The sequence below is a fragment of the Crocuta crocuta genome, unplaced genomic scaffold (genome assembly GCF_008692635.1).
Source record: "Crocuta crocuta isolate KB4526 unplaced genomic scaffold, BGI_CrCroc_1.0 scaffold112, whole genome shotgun sequence".
NCBI classification, from domain to species: domain Eukaryota; kingdom Metazoa; phylum Chordata; class Mammalia; order Carnivora; family Hyaenidae; genus Crocuta; species Crocuta crocuta.
Window position 1 is genome coordinate 5,749,876 of NW_027528818.1, and position 22,813 is coordinate 5,772,688.

The 22,813-nt window shown below is 42.1% G+C and overlaps 1 protein-coding gene across 1 annotated transcript in view; it reads left to right on the forward strand.

Annotated features, from left to right (window-relative positions):
* The window catches only part of SETD7 (SET domain containing 7, histone lysine methyltransferase), a 47,749-nt gene that overhangs the window by 782 nt on the left and 24,154 nt on the right, over positions 1–22,813 (forward strand). Inside the window, exons 2-3 of the mRNA XM_077755959.1 lie at positions 7,565–7,694; positions 20,189–20,390. Coding sequence (XP_077612085.1) covers positions 7,565–7,694; positions 20,189–20,390 — 332 coding nt within the window. The remainder of the gene's footprint in view (positions 1–7,564; positions 7,695–20,188; positions 20,391–22,813) is intronic.

Consider the following 22,813-nt stretch of genomic DNA (forward strand, 5'->3'; position numbering starts at 1 on the left):
ACCCCCCTGGCCACCGCCTGCGTCCGCCCTCCGAGTTGCGAACCTGCCCCGCACTCTGGCCTTCCCCCTTTGGGGGATGGAAGGTGGGGGTGCGCAGGAGACAGCCCCCTGAGACCAGCAGTCTCGGCCGAACGACCCCACGCCCCGGTTTTGGCCGCCCCGAGCCCCTCTCCGGCTGCCAGCCCTTTCCTTCCGCTCGCCGCTGCGACCTGCGGTGACCGCGGCCGCGGCCGGGTCCGTCCCCCGGCGCAGCGCATGGGGCCGAACCAGGCACGTGGCAGCCGCGGCCCGGGCGGCCGCTCTTCCGAAAAGATGAAATCATTGCAGGGCAGTGAACGCCGCTCCCGCCCCGGGGCTTGAACGCACGGCAACCAGGAGGAGGTGGCCCTCCGCTTTAATGCCCTCGAGCGAACTCAGTCAAACCACCCCTCCCCCTTCCTGCTTCGGAGCCCGGGTGCCGCCGCCGCCACGCTGTGCAGGCGCGCCGCAAGCCCTGACCGAAATTGCTGGGTGACACTTAACTTTCTGAATTCCATGCTGTTGGCTGTGGGTGATATCACCGCCTTGGTGTCGTGTTTCTCCGCCCCTTCGCTTCTAGCGCCCCTCCCCCGACTTTTCTCGCCACTTTGTTTTGCTGAGTTTCTCCACCTCTTTTTTTTTTTTTTCCTAGTTCTAAAGAGCGAGGTGGGGACGTTATACAATCTACTTGTTTGTATCAGGAGATGTTATGATTTTGTAACACTGAATATTGGAAAATATTCTTTAGCGTGTTGATTTATTTGATTCCACCCCAGACAGTGCGTCGTGATGTTTTGCAGTGTTGTGTGGTATTATTCCAGAATATTTTAAACCAAGCATCCAAGTAAATAATTTTAAGCTTTTGGTTGAGTCTGGTTTGCGTCTAATTTGTATTAACAAGTTCTCATGAAAGGTAAAGAAAAAGTAGCAACACTGTACAAACGCATAAGAATTCATTGTTATTGCTACATTGGAGAAGAAATCCGTTTTTAATGTTTTTATAAAACATAATTGACTGTTTGCAGTGACCTCGAGGTCTTAATTATTCTGAATTCTCTAAACATTATCCATCTTGGTATAACTGTTAAAACTTATTCCTTTATCTAATTTCAAAGACTATTCGTTTTTGTCTTCATTTCACAATGTTGTGAATTCACAGAACTATCTAATAATTGAAGCCAACGTTGGGGGCTTAGGAGGCCCCAAAGACATTGAGAGGGTTTATTGGAAGCCTTCCTTAAAGTTAAGTTATTGACTTCTTGTGCCTTCATGTTATGAAAGATAAATGAAAAATGTGCTCTTTTCAAATTGTTAGGACTTGTCATTCTTCAAAGTTTACTTTTACTTGTAAAAATTTAATGCAAACCCTGGATCGCAGACAGTGCTCCCCAGGTTAGACCACCCTCCTTTTTGAAGCTCTTTAGAAACTTAAGACCCAGTTGTCCGCAGTCCCTGAGCTTCTTGTAAAATGTGAACAAGCAGCTTTAGAACTGTTTCTGTTGTTTTGCAGGATTCGGTGTACAAACAAGAAAGAATCTGTTATATAGAACGGCCATGTACATTACTGTCCCGAATCAGAATGTGCTTGAGAGCCAGAGGGGTCACTATTATATGCTCATGCTGGAAAAAACTAGTTTAAGCTTTGACTGTTTGGGTCACTCCAGGACACATGGTGACTCAGTTGTACCTCAGTGTAAACAAGTAGAGCAGCACAGAATCTTTGAAGCATCTAAAGCTCAAACTCAGTGTCCAGAGCATGTGTGTGTACACGAAGTGTACTGTAGCAGTGGGCTTTTCTCCAACTATTGTTGGCCTTTTCAGTGCCTCTGTAATAGCCTTGACTTATCGTCTACCGCATGCGCGGGAGACTGGTAAGAGGCTAGCCTGAATATCTTGGTTTCGAATTATCACCTACCTCTCTCCATAAACAGCTTGTCTTCCCAATTATTATCATTGCTGTAATTATTTAGTTCTTATCGTGTTCAGGCTCTGTGCTAAATGTTTCACACACACGTTATCCACTCAGTCTTCTGAGGTGGGCACTAATAGCCTAATTTTACAGAGGAGAAAACTGAGGCACAAATCCAAGCACACTCAGTGAGGTAGGAGACAGGCTTGGGCCTCCAGGACGACCTCTGTCCCCATACCAGACTTTCTCCCTACATTTTTCCTTTAAAATAAATTTTTTTAATGAGTCATTCAAATATATGAAATACTTGGTAGCTGAGTGTGGAAGCAACAGTTAAGTATTCTGTCAGTTTCACTCCTCATCACTCGAGAGGTTGGTTCTGACAGAGTTCAGTGACTTTCAGAAAAATGTATTTGGGGAAAGAGAATTTAGCTTACAGCCTCTCCAACAGACTTCCTTTTTCTTCTTTTTCTTCCTGCTTGGCAATTTGCTCTGGGGGAGAATTTGCTCTTTGCAGGATCAGAGTTTAAATGTCGGTTCTCTATCAGGGTGGAACTATAGCCTCGGTGAAGTTCTAGGCTCTGAGCGAATGAATCCTCAGGGGAAAGCTGGGTGGTGGAGAGAACAGGTGTACTCCTAGTGGCTGTGCTCCTTGGGGAAGGCAGCAAGCCCTGGCCTCAGAGGGCCTGACAGTGCCACCTGAGATCCTGCTGTGGCTTTTTAAAAAACTCTTCAAAGCTCATTGGTTCGGTGGTGTTTAGCTTTGGGAACAGAGCTGTTTATTACTAGATTTATTTCTTTGTCTACCCATAGATACAAAGATGAATATAATGTGGTCCTTAATATAATTTTCAATAAGTGTATCATATCCAAACAGATGAATTATGGTGGTTGAGAACAAGTAAGAATCGCTTCCAGCTTCGGGAAGTGGTTGAGGAAGGACTTCCCGGAAGAGGTGGTCCCGAGTTGGTTCTGGTGGAGAGGGGAGCACCGTGAGTGAACACGGGTTTGGCATCTTGTGACGTAGGCACATTCAGAGATTCATCATTCAGTTCTGCTCGGAGGGCCAAGGAGAAGTGTGGAGGCTAAGACACGGTGGCTGATAATGTGAATTGCGTGCTGCAAGCAATAGGAAGCTATGAGGGCTTTTTAGAGCTGGGAATGTCAGGCCCAGAGCTCTGCAAGATAAGGGATCGCCTAGAAGGTGCTTTGAAAGAATCCAGATATTTGGTTAAGCAGGCAAGAAAAAAAAATGGAAAGGCTGGAGAAATAGAGGAGACACTGAGGGAGAATACTCAAAAAATGAAATATCAGAATTTTCAGAACTAAGGAGCCAGAAGGAAAATAAGCACCTCAGTGTTTCACTGCCCCCCAACTTCCTCAAAATATTAAAAATATTTTTAAGGCCCCCTAATATCTGATACTGCCTGTCTCTAATAAGGCCGACTCACACTCTGTACTTGGGAAAAACACATGCTCAGTGCCCTGGGAGAACCCTTTCCCTGTGGGCCATGCGTTAAAATTATGACCTTCACAACTAATAATTGAGCTCTTACAAAGAATCACTCTCAAAAATCGAAGTATGTTTTTAACAACCAGTGTAAATGCATCGTCACAAGGACATGTTCTTTGCACTAATAATACTTTTGCCTTTTATTATTATTACTTTTAAAGTAGGCCTATTCTGTGAAACCAGCAATGCATATAAGTGTCTCTTGTTCTGAAAGAAACACACACACACACACACACACACACACACACACACCCTATTCTCAGATCTCCTGTGGGTAAGCCTGAGGCAGGTAGGCAGCCACTATCTGATCCAGAGGCGATTTCCTTTGCCCAGGTGTACCATCATTGCCCAAATTACAGGTCTGGTCTTGAATTCTTACAAGAATACAGGGAAAAGGCTGAGAGGTAACTGGAGGGGGAAAAGTTTAACTTTCTATCTGTTCCGTAGATAATGATCTTTAGAACAGAGTGAAAAAGTACATTTTTCCTTCTCTAACCTCTAAATATTTAGAATCATGCTGCAGACAGATAACATAGCACATGAGCCAGGACAGCGTTATCAACACAGACAGTCATTCAAGTGAATTCTCCTTGTTGTTTGGGTCTGGTGTTCAACCTCTGTTTTGTGGGAACTGGCCCAGAAGGCTGTTGGCTGCCTTGGAGCATTTTACAAATTGACCTCAATGAGAGCAAGGAGGACTGGTATTTCTCTCTGAGTTAGCTAAGCTTGGAAGGGGTAAGAATTCGGAACCAGGACATGCTGTTGAAGATCCTGGTGGTTTTCTTGAGAACTATGTTAACTACAAAGGCTTCTTCCACTTCTCTTCCTGGGTCCTGAGGATACCTTACCTCTTTAGCAGTACCCTCTTCCCCCAGCAGCAAGGAAGAAAGGGCAGTCCGCTAGTGTGTCCTTCTCTGGAGAGAAAAGGACTGGGAAGGGGCTTTAGTACTCATTAGCACGCTCAGAGTGGTTAGTGGGTTTCTTGGGTGCTCAGCATTAGCTTCCTCGGATGAGAAAATAAGCTTGGAATGTGGGGAGTTGCGTTAAGGTTTACTTTAGACAACAGGGAAGGACATTACCCCTTTGGTTTGCACACTTCTTTTCTGTATAGCAGCAGCCCCCTCCATTAAACAGCTGTTACTGACCAAACAAATAGTACAGGATGTTATTATCCAAAGGGCGTTTGGATAAGAGTTGTACCAGAGGATCTTCTATGTGAAAGGCAACGTGAGGGCATTACACCTCAATTTCTTCTCTCCCCTACATTTCTCTCTTTGGAAAGTCTCTTTGTCCTTGTTATTCCTTTTGTTGTGGCTGTTGTTTTTAGATACCAAGTTCTACTGTGAGGAAAACCGCTCCAGGCTGTTAAATATTCAGGGTAGAATTCTTTTTTTTTTTTTTTCACTTCTAGGAGAGAGAGAGAGAGACAGAGAGAGAGAGAGAGACAGCGTGAGCAGGGAAGGGTCAGAGAGAGAGGGAGTCACAGACTCTGAAACAAGCTCCAGGCTCTGAGCTGGCAGTCAGCACAGAGCCCGACGCGGGGCTCGAACCCACAAACCGCGAGATCATGACCCAAGCGAAAGTCGGACCCTTAACCGACTAAGCCACCCAGGCGCCCCCAGAGTGGAATTCTTGAATGATCACAGCCCGTAATTTCTAACCCTTTATAACTGATCCTGTTCATTGATAACATCATCCTCGTTTTGGCAAGACGAGAGGAAAACAAAGCAAACAAGCCAACAAGGGTCCTGCTGCGGACGGATAGAGGGAGGAGGAAGTGTCACATGTCCACATCTGTCCAAACACACAGTGTCACCCGAGAAATGGCCCTCACTCAGCAGCTCTTCCCTGTGCCCCTCTCACCCTAGAGAGTAAGAAGGTGAGGGACATCTCTTCACTGGCCTGTGGAAAGACACATCAACACAAGCATCCTTCATGGAATGGGATTGAGTGATGTCTTTGCTTTCATCTCACTGGGATCAGTACTCTCCCGCAAGTGCTTTTAGCGTGTTATGTGACACTTTAATAATTCTCTAATTTTCCATTGCCAGGGATGCACCTGCAGTGTATTATCCAGAAATGGGACAGGACTGTTGTGAATGAGAGAAGGTGGAAATGAATTTACACTGGACTTTTTCCCCCTTAGTACTCAAGTTTCTCATAATAGTACTCTTGATCTAAAGTCAAATAACAAGTTTCATCACATGTTAACTTTTTAAAGTCTGAAATACATGAACTGGTTTTTGTGGGGAAAACAGTTTCAACTAATTAGTAACTGCTTCAGTATAAGGCTGAAATGATTATCCTGATATTTATACCTAAAATATAAGTAGAATGCTAAACTCATAGAAATGTTAATCCCAACATTTCATAGAAGAACGCTTTTAGCTGTACACTGAGTGGGTTTTTTTAATGAAAAGGAAAAAAGTATATGTAATTTATTTCAATCAGAGAAATGTTATCAGTACGTGTTTAGGAAATAATTGTCCAAATTATTTCGTATGACTCAAGTATCATTGAATATGTCATGTGTAGTTAGCTTCTGGAGGAGAAGAAAGCAATTATGGCCTAGTAGCTTTCTAATCTCTAATTTCCTGGCCCTTTTGTAGGAAAAAATTTGTGTGAAGAAGAAAGGAACCATATTGATTGTGATTTATTTAAGGAGCCATGTTTTGCTGTAATATTCTAGGTAACTCATTCTATACAGAGTCAGATGTAGCAATAAAACAGTGTAGTTGTTCATTGTTATTTTATGTTTATGTGATCAGTAACACAAATAAAGAGGGTTTTGTTCTTCATAATAACACTTGTCACTTAATGTCTCTTCTAAGGGATGATATATATATTTTTTATCATGTTAGAAGAAATCATTTTAGGAGACCAAAGCATTCATTGTGGTGATATGGTTTGTGTATTCTTTTATGTCTGTGAACCATCTGGAAGCCACATTTAAGTGTTTAATGTCCCTGCACTGCACACAGTATTTAATGCTTTCATACCTTTTTCATCCATGACCCAGGTCGTTAACTCAGGAAAAGCCAGTAGATTAACTACTGCCTTCACTTTCATCCACCTCCATAAAATTAGCTCTCCAGAGTAATTGGGAGGACATCAGTGAGGTAATTCCCGGGTTTTATGCAATATGCAGATAATGATTAAAAAAAACTAAATATGGACTGTATACATAAATTTTAGAATATACCAGTCTATGATTCAGGAAGAACTAGCAATTTAAAGATCACAGTATAATAAATGCTGCTGATGTTCAACATCACTGCCTAAATGGCCATGTGGATACTTCTAGCTGCGTTTAAAGCACAAGCCCCCTGAACATCGTGGTAGAGGGTATATGACAAGGTTATTACTAAACATTCAAAGCTGAAATGAATTGTAAAGTAAAACAGCAAGTTCAAGGTCAAGCTTAAGTTCAGGCTTAGAAGGACTTGGAGTTCACGCATTAGTACAATGAGGTGTATAAATATCAGGGCAGTTTTAGAGACATGGCTATGTCCCTTGTTTTTCATATGTAACAAATAGCAAGCAGTGAGTGAGGTTTTCAAAAGTCACCTGGCTAGCAATCCTCCTCACCATACTGTATAATGTTATATAAAATCATACTATATACTGAGTTCTACAATTAGATACCTTATTGCAAAGATAGTGTACCTTCCAATGGGCTATAAAATGGTGCTATCTCAGTCACATTTCAATTAAGCATGAAATGTTTGGGGGCATTAATTCCAAACAGAAGCAGTGAGTGCTCGCTTCAGCAGCACATATACCAAACAGAAGCAGTGCTTCGTGGGGAAGTACTTCATAAATTGAAACATGCACGTGTTGTTATTGGTAATAAATTTAGTCCCCAGTAACACACAAGCTTATTTTTTTTGGCTCATATTCTGTATGTGTGTAAGTCCCTCTCCTGTGGCCCGCATCCTCTCACAAAGTGTACCTCACAGTCAAGTTCATACTGCTGATGCAGGCACAGAGAACTTGGCATTCTCTCTTGCTCAAGCAGGGAGGGGGCCCTGCTCAGAGAACTTGCTGGCAGGATCTGAGCACAGACATGTCAGTGGGAGAGCGTTGAAGATCTTAAGGTCTGCCTTGTGGTTCCCTTTCTCCAGGGCACCTGGATGACGATGGCTTACCTCACGGGTTCTGCACGGTCACCTACTCCTCCACGGACAGATTTGAGGGGAACTTTGTTCACGGAGAGAAGAACGGACGGGGGAAGTTCTTCTTCTTTGATGGCAGGTACCACTCACAGTTGTGTTTTGTTTTGTTTCAGGGGCATGGGGGGGTACCAAATTACTGTACTTAAAGGAATGATACAAATGAAATTTCAGTAAATGTTTTGGTACAACTAATACAAAAGGCAAAAGCAGCCCCAACATGTATGCACTGCCTTGCGGACCAAGAAAGTCACCCGTGCTGCTTTGGCAAAGCCAGCGTCAGGCTTCGGTCTGTCATCACTGCCTTCTATGGTATGATGATCTGTCTCCTTGACACAGACACTCTGTCACGCCAGAATCGGGGAGCTCATCGCACACCTGTTAGTTACGTGGGTCACCCAATTCTTTGATGGATTCCACCTGATCCTCTGGGTAATGTGTCTCCATGAAGTCCCACAAATGGGGATTGTTTTTGCCAGGGGCCATTTTGGGCAGTTCAGGTAGCAACGGCTTCTCGCTTTTTCTCTAGTACCACACACACTCAGTCTGCCACATGCAGCCCAGTCGTCACAGTCTGGTTTCTTCATATCCCGAAGGAAGATGCGGCCAGCTCATGGGTTCATGATTTCCTCAGCATACTCTCTGTCCTCGTGAGATTAGTCAAAAAAATATTCAGCAAAGCTCGTCAGAGCCACATCATCACAGTTCAGGCAGTGAGACATGGGACAGGTAGACATTGGAGGCGTACAGCTCCAGACCCACGGTGTTTGAAATATTGCTCTTTGGGATAACCTTCATCATGTGTGAGACTTTAGTGCTGATGTCATAACTTAAAATATGTTTCCCAGCAGGGTTCTTATTACTTTCCTTTTGCCTCCTACCTGAGAATGCGGTGAGGCAGAAGCTCCTTCCCCTCTTGAGATAGGAGGGAATGACTGTAGAAGTGACTTTCTCTTTCGAGAAGAGTTGGCATTGCACACGCCTAGCCTTCGAACCGTGGCGTTTAAACCATGTCAGCTTCAGAAACAAAGAGCATGGATTTCTCTAGCATTTAGACGAATTCAGAGCCGTGGGAGGGCCGGCTCTCCTTCTGACCAGTTCGTTGGGTAATGCAGAAATGGATTTAGCTAACGAAGGTTATAGGAATCTATAGGACGTCTAAGCTCTGGACATTGCTAATGAGCTAAGGCTTCCTAAACCACAGATTTCTTCTGGGAAAGAAAATGTCTAAACTGGCATTTCAAGGGTGATCAAGAGACTGGCTTGTGACCCAGAATCCCTTTTCTATAGACGGAGAGGGTTTTCTTTTTTAATGTTTATTTATTTATTTGAGAGAGGGAGAGAGAGGAGGCACACACAAGTGGGGGAGGGGCAGAGAGAGACTCACAGAATGTAAAACAGGCTCCAGTCCCTGAGCTGTCAGCGCAGAGCCCGAGGCGGGGCTCGAACCCATGAACCATGAAATCATGACCTGAGCTGAAGTTGGATGCTTAACCGACTGAGCCACCCAGATGCCCCTGGCGTGGATTGTTTTTAAAGTTTTTAACAGTCCCTCAGGCTCTCCCACTACCTGATACAGGGAAGAGTAAGGAAAGCAATAAAAACCCATCAGAGACTTTTTGTAAAATTGTATTTTCATTATTAATTCCAATGTTTTCTTTCTCATTGCCCCCAGCCCCGCACCACATCTCCTTTTAGCCGAGGTTTGCTTGCAAACTGTTCATTTTAAATGGCAGATATTTTACTTCCTTTCTTTTGCCCTGCTGTGGATGCTTGGTGGATCCTCGGTCCCCTAGAGGGCTCTTAAGATTTGGTATCAATGCTTTCTTCTCTCACGGCTCCTTTAACCTGTCCAGAGGGAAACTTTTCCTGCCTCATTTCATAGCAGTTTATTTATACCTCTTTTCTGGAAAGTGTTACTTCTTACCTCATGATGCTACAATTATTCTTTTATTCATTCAACAAATTTATATCTCCGTAAATGTCTGATTTCCGCTACAGGACAGAGGTTTCCTCGAGGGTAGAATCTGTGTCTGTTTCATCTGCTTCGTGGCACTTTCCCTTAACTTGATACTAACAAACAACAACAACAAAAGCCTTGCTGAATGAGTATGAGAGCTGAAAGAAAAGGTAGAATTCACCCAGAGCACCCACTCCACGCTGCCCCCACCTCCTCCTGTGACACACACTCATGCTTTCAGTCTGGTAGTGTGATGATCATACCCTGTCATTGACTGACTCGGAAAACCGTCCAGCAGGTTTGGTTTAATTTAATGTTGGTTACAGTCTTGCTTCCCAGACCTGGCGCACGGTGCTGTAGGATTAGACTGAATTTATGCACCGGTGTGCTAAGAATGAGCTGTGTTAGCTCCAAGATACTGATCCTGTGGGCTCTGGGGGTAGCCGGGTGGGCCTGACACTTCCCAAGCACCTTCCTCCCTCTGTCAAGCTAGTAAGCTAGTCACTTCTGGCCACGAGTAGTTTCATCCATTTACCCCTGCGGTCAGGTGTACGGGTGTCCCAGCGTGAAAAAGGTGAAGCCCTAGCTCAGGTGGAAACACTAGGCCAGTAACTATCTGTGAAACAGAAATAAATTCATTGACTTTTTTTTTCTTTTTGAGGCACTAATTCACGAGTTTTTATACATACCACTCAAACACCTGTAGAGACTTAGATCAAATGGTAGAATCAAAGAATGCTGGTATTAGCAAGGACCTTAAGAGGTTATCTTTGTTAGCCTTCTTCAGATAGATGGGGGCTAATACTTTGAGGGGAGAAGGTCAGGATCACTGCTTTTATGACATGTGATGTAGTGGCAGGGTGACAAGTTCTCAAAAGGTCACTGTCACCTTCTTTCTTAAGCCCAATACTGATCATATTATGAGACATCTGCTAAAAGGATTTGCCATAAACACTAGTGACATAATCTTATGACTGAGAGAAAAAAAGGCAGTGGAATCTACTAGGTCTTTTTAAGGCGGGTACGGGATGTGGTCATGGAGAAGTCTGCTGTTTCTCCAGGCACCAGTACCTTAATTTACATTCGTCTATCTATTTTTCTCCCTACTACGACTCCCAACTTTTAGGGCTGATATATTGGGTAAAACAGAGGGGGGACCCTGTGCTTTTACTGCCAGTCAGGAGGCTTTAGTCGGAAAAAAAAGTTCCCCCAAAAAAGCTGAAATCAAGGTTTTGAAATAACAGATGAGGAAACAAAAAGTTTCTTTAAGAGGTTTTAAAAGTTGTTCACACCTGTAATGCTGGCTTATGTTCCCGTCGAAGAGTTGGTTTACAATTGCCAGAGCCTGTTTGGAAAATCGCAAAGTATAGTGACAGAAGATTTGGCCCGGTGTCTTCTAATCCTCTATGAAACGTGAAACTGGGCACGGCATTTTTAACCCCACTTTATGAAAGTGTAATTCACCCACAACAAGCTGTACATATTTCATATACACAACTTGATGAATTTGGAGTCAAGTATATATTCGTGAAACCATTACCACAACCTCTGCCAAAAATGGGGCGTGTGATTTATGAGAGGGTTTCAAGCAAATATAAATTTATATCAGGGAAAGTCTAGAATCGCTTTTCTACTTTACATAGAATATGATAATCCTGATTAAGATTTTTTTTTAATTTTTTTACATTTTTATTAAGGAGAGACCGAGAAAGAGCATGAGCATGGGGGAGGCAGAGAGAGGTAGACACAGAATCTGAAGCAGGCTCCAGGCTCTGAGCTGTCAGCACAGAGCCCAACGCAGGGCTCGAACTCACAAACCATGAGATCATGACCTGAGCTGAAGTCGGACGCTTAACCGACTGAGCTACCCAGGCGCCCCCTGAATAAGAATTTTAAACACTGAGATCACCAGGAAAATTGGCCCTGTTAAATTTTTCAACTAAGTTCCTAGATAGAAGCAGAATATTTTATTTTTAAATTTTGCAGGTATACCAAATACTTCTGATAGAATAACAAACTTTAAGAAATACACCAGTGTAAAAAGCGAACACACTTCCCCATTTTTTCTCACCCCCCCCCCCCACCATGCCACAGAGGTGCCCACTGTTGGTGGAGAATTAAAGCATCTTAATTAAATATATGCAAGGTAAAATCAGGAAATAGCTATCTATTTCTAAATCAATTTAAATAGCAAAAATGTATATGGTTTGCCTTTTGACTATGATCTCAGCCTCAGACTGTTTGCTAGTTTTGAGATCTGAACCAACAGTTGATCTTTATTTTAAATGGCAAAATGTAGAACAGAAAAACTTATTAAAACTGATGTCAGAACCCAAAGTCAGACCAGCCCTTCTTTACCAGATAATTTATCCCACAAATTTGGAATGAATGGGAAAATGGACCTTATTTTTTAAATTCTCTTTTCAAGCAGCTATTGCTTTCCATTTTCTCCCCCTCTGTAAAGAAATGAAGCCAATGTCCAAAGACTAAGATTAGTTAATTGGGACTTAACATCGGGTCTGGTGCCGAGATGAAGGCATTTATGCAGTGAGGAGAAAGGGATCTGAGGCTTTGTCAATGGGGCTCTGGAGTCTATCTGGCCCCAGTGGATTTGCTGGAGCCCTGTGCTGGAGTATTATGAAAATGTTTACTGTGCAGAATACTTTCATGTGCACAGCTCCAGTTTTTATACTAATCCCCAGTTCTGAATGTTCATTTAAAAAAAATTTTTTAGGGGCGCCTGGGTGGCTCAGTCAGTTAAGTGTCCGACTTCAGCTCAGCTCATGATCTCATAGCTTGTGAGTTCAAGCCCCTTGTTAGACTCTGTGTTGACAGCTCAGAGCCTGGAGCCTGCTTGGGATTCAGTGGCTCCCCCTCTCTCTGCCCCTCCCCTGCTGGTTCTCTCTCTCTCTCTCTTCTCTCTCTGTTTCTCTCAGAAATAAATGAACATTAAACATTTTTTTATTTTATTTTTGAGAGAGAGACAGAATGTGAGTGGAGGAGGGGTGGGCAGAGAGAGAGAGGGAGAGACAGATCTGAAGCAGGCTCCAGGCTCTGAGCTGTCAGCACAGTCTGATGCAGGGCTCGAACCCATGAACCAGGGCTCCAACCCATGTAAACTGAGATCATGACCTGAGCCGCAGCTGGCACTCAACCGACTGAGCCATCTAGTGCCCCTGAGTGTTCATTTTAAGGTGTTTTTTCCTTAATTGTTACCATTTCAACCAAGATTTATGGGTGTAAAGGCAATTCTGCAGAACTTCTTGGAATTTTAGGATGGTAACAAGAAAGAGGTATTTGGCTTTGGGCTGTGGAATATTAGGGAATTGTGTGGTCTTTAGTCTCATTATGAGATAAAGAAGAGTGAATTCATTTAGTTATATTTTTTTATATTATCAATGCTCCCTCTTGATGTGCCAGTTAGATTTCAAAGTATTATTAACTACTCCTCATGTTGATTCCCTACACTAATGTGTCAAGCTAAGAGGGCTTTTTGTAGTTTAACATCAGCCAAATAATCTAAGCAAGGGTGTTTATTTGGTGAGCCACTGAGAAAGGCTGCCATTTTCCAGGTGACAGGCCTACGCAGGATTTATTGGGTTTGGTTTTTAGAAAGCACTTGGTCACATTTCAGGGAAACCGGAGTTGGAATGGACTTCTGAAGTCATGTATTCCAGCCTCCCACACAAAGCAAAAGTCCCTTCAATGCTCCTGATAGTCATCCAGCTTTTGCTGGAACCAGGCTCAACAAAGATATTCATCTGCATTGTAATGAACTGTTTTGATTAAGGGAACAGTTCCCGTGACATACAGGAAGTGGGGGAGTGGAAAAGAGAACTTGGAGTACCTACCATTTGCTCCACATTGGGCATGTTCCCTTCGTAACAACCTGTGAAGTAAGCTTTTTAATCCTATTTTACGTGTAAAGAAACTAAAGCACAGAAAGGCTAAATAACTTGTCCAAGGCCACCTAGTCAGTAGGAGTTGGAGCTAAGATTCAGGCCAAGGTGAGTTCAATTCCAGAGCCTTCCTCTTCTCACTGCACCTACCAATCTTCTGTGAGACGTGAGAAGCCAGAAGAAGCCAGAAGTGAGGAAATAGCTCTGACCCTGACTGACTGCCTTTCTTTTTTGTGTTAAGTTTACTTGAGGTCACTCATTAGCAGTAATTGTGACAAGTTCAGAGTCCTGGGGTGAATGTATTTACTTTCTCATAAGAGCTTGAACAGCCTTGGTAGGAGCTTGGCAGATTGATGGAAAGTTTACTTGAGAATCAACCCAGAAGAGCTCTGATCTAGTGAACTTGTTTCTTCATGTATAAAGTGAAGATAATGATCCGTACTTCTCCAAGTTGTACAGATTAAAGGAGAAAACCTGTGAAGACCTTGCAGAGTGGAGACTACCTAGGAGACATTCATGGGAAAACATGGTTTTTTTTTTCTGTTTACTCTGTATCTGCATTTTTCCAGTTTTATTGAGATATTATTGACATATGATATATGTAAGTGTGAGTATACAACATGATGATATGATTCATTTATATTATAAAATGATTACCACAATTAAGTTAGTTAACACCTCCATCCACTCATATAATTACCTTTGTTTTTGTTGTGATAATATTTATTTACTTATTTTATTTTTAATGTTTACTTATTTTTGAGAGAGAGACAGATAGACAGAGTGTGAGCCGAAGAGGGTCAGAGAGAGAAGGAGACACAGAATCCGAAGAAGGCTCCAGGCTGAGCTGTCAGCATAGAGCTCCATGCAGGGCTCAAACTTCAGAAACTGTGAGATCATGACCTGGGCGGAAGTTGGACGCTCAACTGACTGAGCCACCCAGGCGCCCCGATCACGATAATATCTAAAATCTACTGTCTTAACTTTCAAGTATATAATATGGTATTGTTCATTGTAGTCATCATGCTATACATTAGATCCTCAGAATTTATTCATCTTATGGCTTGAAGTTTGTCTCCTTTGACCAACAACAGCTCCTCAGCTCCCCCTCCCCAAGCCCCTGGCAACTGCCCCTCTATTCTCTGTCTTTATGAGTGAGGCTTTCTTTTTTTTTTTTTTTGAGTGAGGCTTTTTTAGATTCCACATGTAAGTGAGGACTTACAACATTGGTCTTTGCCTGACTTATTTCACTTAGCATAATGCCCTCAAGGTCAAGATGGATTATTATTATTATCTTTTATTATTGCTGTTGATAATTTATCTTTTATTATTATTTGTTGATAGTAGTGGCTAGCAGAGTTTTCTTAGGATTTGTTTTTAGAGAGCAAAACTTAATTTCAATAATTGCTCTTCAGAAATGTTACTGTCAGGGGTGCCTGGGTGGCTCAGTCAGTTGAGCATCTGACTTCGGCTCAGGTCAAGATCTTATGGTCTGTGAGTTCAAGCCCCGCATCAGGCTCTACGCTGACAGCTCAGAGCCTGGAACCTGCATCGGATTCTGTGTCTCCCTCGCTTTCTGCCCTTCCCCCTCTCATTCTCTCTCTCTCTCTGTGTCTCTCTGTGTCTCTCTCTCTCTCTCCTCTCACTCTCTCTTTAAAAATAAACATTAAAAATAAAATTAAAAAATGTTACTGTCATCTTGAGCCTTTATAATAATCAGATCCTACGGACTCACAGACCTTCTATTAAAGGATAAAAAAAAAAAAAACAAAACTTTAAAGACAGACAACATACTCTATTACCTGGAAGTATGATAGTACTTCCCCCAGTCATCTTGGTTCTTATATTACTATAGCTGGCCGAAGGAAAGGAACGCAGTGGGGAGCGTAACAGAGTGTATGCCTCATGAGGTGGAAAGCCCGAAACATTCTAGCCACACAATACCAAGGAAAAGCCAAAGCTGTCAAGTCCCTTAGAAGCATTTTTGTGTATTCAATGCTAAAGAAGATTTTTAAATGATAATACAGTAATATTTGAGTAAAATGCAGATATGTAAGGGCACCTGAGTGGTTGGTTAAATATCCGACTCTTGATTTTAGCTCAGGTCTTGATTTCACTGTTCAAGAGAGAGAGTCCCCTGTGGGGTTCTGCACTGACAGCAGGGAGCCTGCTTGGAATTCTCTCTCTCTCTCTCTCTGCCCCTCCCCCTAAAATAAATAAATAAACATTAAAAAATAAAATAAAATGCAGATATGTCGTTCTAAATAAATAATTATAAAAATCCCTCATTTCTTTTTAAGTTAGATTTCATAATGGAATTATTAATGGAAATTTCAATATAAGAGCTTTGACAAAATAGATGAAAATGGTCTGTGTATATATGTAGAGAAAGAAATTTAATTAAAACTGATGTTTCAACTTTCTCCACATTTTCTGGTTACTTGATTCAGCTGCTGGTGCCCAAAAAAAGCTAAGTCAAAAGACCATTTTTGCAGTTTCTCAACATACCAAAGAACCTGCCAACATGTTGAAAGAGACTATAAGAAAATACAAGTCAAGAACATTGTATACAGTATGATCTTATTACTAAAACAGCCACAACAGAGGTGGGAAAGTGCATGATCTATACACAGGGAAAAAAGTCTTAAATGGTATATGCCAAATTGAGTAAGAGTAGTAGGAATTTCTACTTTCTACATCTTTGTAGTGCTGGATTTGTTTTTTGTTTGTTTTGCAACGAATACATGTTACTTTTTTCACTTAAAGAAGCATTTATTCCATCCTTCTGCTGTGCAATGGATCATTCATAAATTATTCCAGACAGAAGAATCTTTCTTGCCTGTTTTTTTAATGTTCATTTTTGTTTTGACAGAGAAGAGAGAGACAGAGCATGAGTGGGGGACGGACAGAGAGAGAGGGAGACACAGGATCCAAAGCAGGCTCCAGGCTCCAAGCTGTCAGCACAAAGCCTGACACGGGGCTCAAACTCACTAGCCCTGAGATCATGATCTGAGCTGAAGTCTGAAGTTTAGCCGACTGAGCCACTCAGGCACCCCTTTTCCTGCTTATTTTTAAAGTACATTTAAGCAGTTTTATACACTTCTTTGACTATTCTAGTATCTTATAACCATTTCCCTGATGGTGTTTTAAGCCTAGTTTCTCAGTAGAAAGCTCACCATCAAACGTGTACATGCTTCATAATAATAGTTATTACTTATTTGAACAGTTACTATGTCCCAGATCATCTTCTAAGCACTTGATAAGTATTAAGCCATTTAATCCTCATAATAAGGCTACTAGTAGCTGCCGTTGACAAATAGAGAAATGAAGCACAGAGTCTAAGAAACTTTCCTAACTTGAAGACTGTGTGCATGTATCCTGCATATAAAGACTACTCCCTGCGCTTGAGTAACATTGTTAATATTGTCATGTTCCTTCTTAATCTTCTCTTCTCAAAGCAAAATTAGCCCAGTTTCCATTTCCATTCTTTGATTTAGGAAATACCACTTGAAGATAAGCTGTGTTCGTATGTCAGGGGAGGGATGCATGGATGGATAATGCCTCATTTGTTCCTGTAAGGGGTTTACAATCTAGGTAGAGAAATGGACACATTAGTTGGCCATCATTAAAGACATGGACAGTCCTGTGATGGTTCATGATGAGGTGCCAGTGAGAAAGGTGAACCACGGTTGCAGAGGTCAAGGTAGACTGGGCGAAGTAGGACTCCATGCAGAGAGTGGAGGTAGGCTCTGGTTAAGCCAGTATGAGCAGACTTCCGCAAAATGCAACTCTCAATCCAATTTCCACAAGAAGGATTAGAAAGCTACTTGCATGTAGCCACTTCTCAAATATTCTCAGAGAGTAACAATTTAGCAGCCACAAAACAGTGCCATTTTCTCAGTTTATTTCTTTTTTGCACAGAAAAATGCCAGAGGCTTGAGAAGACTCATTTTTATCCCAAGGTTATTTCTGTTTTGAATGAACAACAAGAAAATGTGACCCACAACTTTTTTCCTGAATGTGTCCTCCAGGATTTAAAACGTTTAGTTACATACGCTTTACAGGAAGAAGCAAGCATCACGTGTTATAGAAGCTAAGATAGAAAGAGGTGTACTTGGGCTCAGCGAATAAACCAGGGTGACCATAGAACAGGAGTCAGCAAACTTTTTCTGTATAGGCTGAGATGGTAAATATTTTAGGCTTTGGGGACCACATACAGTCTCTGGCACAACTCTGCAACTCTGCTGTTAGAATACGAAAGCAACCACAGAGGACACGGAAAGGAATGTGCGAGGCTGTGTTCCAATAAAACTGCATTTACAAAAACAGGCAGCAGGCCGTGGTTTGCCAGCATCCTCTGGAAGAAAAAGTTAGAAAGAACGGCAGAACCTTTCACACCAGACTAAGCAGCTTTTGTTTTCTTTCCTTGGTGACAGGATTTCAGAGCTTTGTCATTTTTATTGCCCTGCAGAATCCAGTTCATGGGATAATATGCCCCTTTTGTCGTCAGATTTCATCCAAGCTATCATACAAATTTGCTAAAGGAGCTAAGCTGTTTCTTTCAAGCAGGTGCTGAAAAATAATGCAGTAAATTTGCTCTCTGGTGCCTTAAGAATTTGCATTTGTGCAGCTTTGTCAGTCAGGCTAAGAGGGAAATAGCTGTTTGTTCTTAATGTTTTGATACTAATGAAGTATCATGGTAAGCTCCATGGTAAGGGAAGAGGGGACAAGCTTCTGGGGATGGTTACGGGGAAATATGTGCAAGTCCATGTTACTGTTTAAAGGATTTGCAAGACCCAGCCTTGTAGATTTGATCCACCGACCTGAGAAATATTGGCAGACTAGTCTGTCAGGGGATAATTCTGCTCGAACACCCACAGGAATGTTTTGAATGCTCCCTGAGAATCTCGTCAATAGGGTTCCCAGGGTTAGCAAATAACAATCCACGGCACCCAGTTAAAATAGCATTTCAGATAAGCAACAGAAAGTGTTTTAGGATAACTATGTTCCATTCAATATTAGGGACATATTTAAACTAAAAAAAACCATCCGTTGTCTTCCTGAAGTTCAAGCCTAAATGAACATCCTATATTTTATCTGGCCGTTGCTAAACGTGAAGATAGATGATTGAAGTCGTTTTTTGCACTATCTACTGCATCATAGTATTAGTTGATTAACTATCCTTCAGTGAGGTTGTTCTTATTTTTGTTTTTATTTTTTTGGCCATTGGGGAAGTCTAATGACAATCAAATCTCAGTAGTGCCGACCTCACTGATAAAGAATTGTGATTATTTATGCAAGGGCTATGCTAAAGTGCACTTCAGTCTCTTCATGAATTTACTCCGCCTGTTTATCATTGGTAGTACAAACAAAACTGAAAGAGAACTATTTATCTCCTTGGGAGACTACTGATAGTGTAATTACAATGTGATCAGAGGCTACTGTTGTTTAGACTGTGCTTTTCATTTCATAATTATAGATCACTCCGTCATTCAGTGAGCAAGACAAGACTTTACCAGGCACAGTCAGGTGCAGCCACCTTAGTCCTCTCTGCCCCCTCTGCACCCCACCTGTCCCCACTACACACTGTGTGCCTTCAAGCCTCTCCTGTTTGTTTATTTTGTTCCTAATGCTCTCTAGAACCTCCCGCAATGCCCGCTACTTAGAAGGCACCCTCTAAATGTTTGTTAGCTGAATTGATGAATGATCGCTATCTGCAGATGCTAAAATAAACTATCTTTGTTGCTAAATGTCTTAATTTTAATTTTTAAAAATTATTTGAGCTGGTTTTTCCCTTATTCCAAATTGCCGTATGTAAAGGGAATTTTTGGTAAAGATAGTTTCATTGTATAATGGCCTTTGGGAGGCTGAAAACATATTGAAATTCCAAAAGTGTTTTATGAGGAGAGACAGAGAAGTTCTTGTAAAATCACCATGAGCACCCATGTGAGCTTTCTTCTGTTTTAGAAGTATGGGTCTCGATACTATTGGGCTACTAACGATATTAGCAGGGCTCATCCTGCAATCTTCCTTACTTGCCCCCATTTGCCCTGATCGTGTACGCACATGCACACACACACACACACATATGCACGCACACGCACACACGCATGCATTTACTTAAGTAAATCCCCATATTTACTTATTTACCCAAAGAAATAGAAGGTGTTCTTTTCATTGGATACTAGTTAATGGTCACCACCCATAAATAATACATTTAATGACTTAAACAAAGATGTAGACATTTACATTCTAAACCACGTTTGTATTATTAGACACTACCATACACAAGCCATCTGAAAGAGCTTGAGAACTACCAATAAGATCTGGACCACTCTTGAGGGAACTAAGGATGAATGGTTTCTGTATGAAACGCCACCATTTCTATTGCCCGGATGGGTCTGCATCTTAGCCTTGAAACGTATTCAGTTGAGGCTTGTTCTCAGCTTCCACCTGTACCTTTGTTCTTCTTGGTTTCTGCTAGCGAGAAAAAGGATTAATAGGAATGAGGAAGTTAAGAAGCAGATCTCCCTTTGTTTCCAATCCTACCTGTCTCTCGGGAGTGTTTCTTCTAGAGATCTAGGGAAATCGGGATGCACTGAATACGGGTCAGCATCAAACCGGAGCTGGGCATGCAGTGCCTTGCATGTGGTCCTTTCTTTTCAGAAAGCACAGTCATGATCTGACCATTCCCTTTTGTTCTCCCTTCTCTCACAGCACCCTGGAGGGGTATTATGTGGACGATGCCCTACAGGGCCAGGGCGTGTACACTTATGAGGACGGAGGCGTTCTCCAGGGCACGTATGTCGATGGAGAGTTGAATGGTCCCGCCCAGGAGTATGACACGGATGGAAGACTGATCTTCAAGGGGCAATACAAAGATAACATTCGGCACGGAATCTGTTGGATATACTACCCAGTAAGCCTGGTGACTGTTCATTTTGCTGGAATGTAACATGTTTCAAGCCGATGCTTTGACTCCTCACAAAAAGGAGTGAAATGTATTCTCTGTGTTAGAAAATGTCAGTCTGCGAAACTTGAGACTCACAGGAGCTGAAGCCACCAGCTTCAGTGTGCTCCTGTTACTCACTGTCCACTTAGACTGTTGATCTTCGCAGTTACTATTTGTTCCACTTCAGTGGTGTTTTGGAAAAGAAAGAATAGTCATGAATCAAACAGATCAAGACAAAATGGCTTGATTCTACCACTAATAAAGACCAAAAAAAAAAAGCATACTTTTTATAAATAGTCTTTTGGGATATAGAAAGAGATGGTGGAATATTTCATTGTTGCTGTTAATTTTATTCTGGTTCTCATACAGGAGACTGATCCAGCAATCTCCCATCTTTTGGGACTTAGAGCACTGTTATTACTTGATTTGACAACCCTACTCTCTACTTTCTAAGTGATTTATGGCTAATGTTGTTTAAATTAAGGTGATTAAAATGAACTTGCCTTTGAGTGTTTGATAACAGTCCCCAGTATTTCTAGAGCTTACCAGAGCAAAAAGATGTGGCAAAACTCATTGGGTTGGGAATTAATGCTCTAATTGTTGTTTGCATTTCAAATATCCCATCTGTTATTAGTGAATTTCCAGAAAATGTGTCAGAAAATAGACCTTGGAAAATTTTATCTAAAATTTTATTTTTTCCAGGGCACCTGACTGATTCAGTCAGTAGAGCATGCGACTCTTGATCTTGGGATTATGAGTTGAAGCCTCGTGTGGGCAAAGAGCTTACTTAACATAATAATAATGATGATGATGATGATGGTGATGATATTTAATTTTGTCCAGAGCTTAAATCAAAATACATTTTTTCTTACTTTGAACCCTATCTTCTTCTTATGAGTAAATAAAAAAGATCTATTACAGATATAACAAGAAAAGTAGCCCCCAGCTAAATCTACTGACACATTATTGTTCTTTAAAAATAAACTTATTTATACTTGGGGTGCCTGGCTGGCCCAGTTGGTGGTTGTAAATTTGAGTTCCGCATTGGGTGTAGAGATTACTTAAAAATAAAATCTTAAAGGGACACCTGGGTGGCTCAGTTGATTGAGTGTCTGACTCTTGATTTCAGCTCAGGTCATGATCTTGTGGTTTGTGGCATTTAGCAACCCCCCCATAAGGCTCTGTGCTGCTTAGGATTCTCTCTCTCCCCCCTCTCTCTGTCTCTGTCTCTCTCTCTCTCAAAATCAATAAATAAATAAAATATTTTTTAAGTTATACTCTAGGAGCAGGGCAGAAGGACAGAATACTGCAAAATGTTTTTTAAATAATTATGAAAACATTTACATATCTTCTTAATAGGCTTCCATCTGGAATAGATCAGAGCCTGCTAAGAAGATATGTATCCAATAGATCAAAAGTCCTTTCAGTCACTGCCTATTACAAGGCAAGCGGGAAGAGGGAGTGGTGCAGGTACTTAACCAGCTTAGCCAGATGGGGAGTTTTGTTGCCTCACGAGTTGGCCGGTGTGGCATCTTGCTGCCTGGCGCTGGGGTTCTGCTGATATGACAGTAAATCATGGAGTCAGGGAAAGTGGAATTCTGTGTGTGAAGTTGGGTATAGGAAAGAGACAAAATAGGGATTACCAGATCCTCCTACTACCTGTCGTCACACTTGTGATTATGATCAATTAAAGTCTCCAAAGGAGATCAGCTTTTTGTCTTAATCAGCCTTTTATATTAATTATTATCTTATTAAATACCCAGAGCAGACTCTGCCTTATGAAGGAAGCACTGGGGAGTTACAAGCTTTCAAAATTAACCTGGGATAACACTTGCTTTATATATGGTATCTGTTGGCAGTTGAGGGGGCTAATCACACCCCTCTTCTCTCTGAATTCAGAATCAACTAAGAAATAGACCTAGGTGTCAGAGATTAAGATGTTGGTTTTATTACAGCATTGTTGGATTGGAGATGTGGTATGGACCCTAAGTCGGAATGGGCTTCTGTTCCTTCCCCCTCTGAACAAGACAGTTGCACCAGCTGCAGATAGAGCTCTGGGAAGTTGCGGGTGTCCCCTGTGGAAAGAGGCCCGGCCTGGGTGTGGGGGAGGGGGGGTTCCCAAGGAGAGGACGGGAATGGAGAAGGCAGCAGGTGCAGCCTGCAGGCACTGACAGCTGCCAGGACAGGACCTCTAGGAGCAGAAGGCTTTACCCTGTCACCTCCACCAAATAGAGAGATGGGTGGCATGCGTGTCAGACCCTGCCTTCTCAATACTCAAATGAGTGATTTCCTTCTCCCGGGAAGAGGAGCCTCCGAGCAGAGGAGGGAAGGCAGCGACCTCCTCCCCAGGGCTCCCTGACACAGCAGACGAGGACATTTTATGTGATATG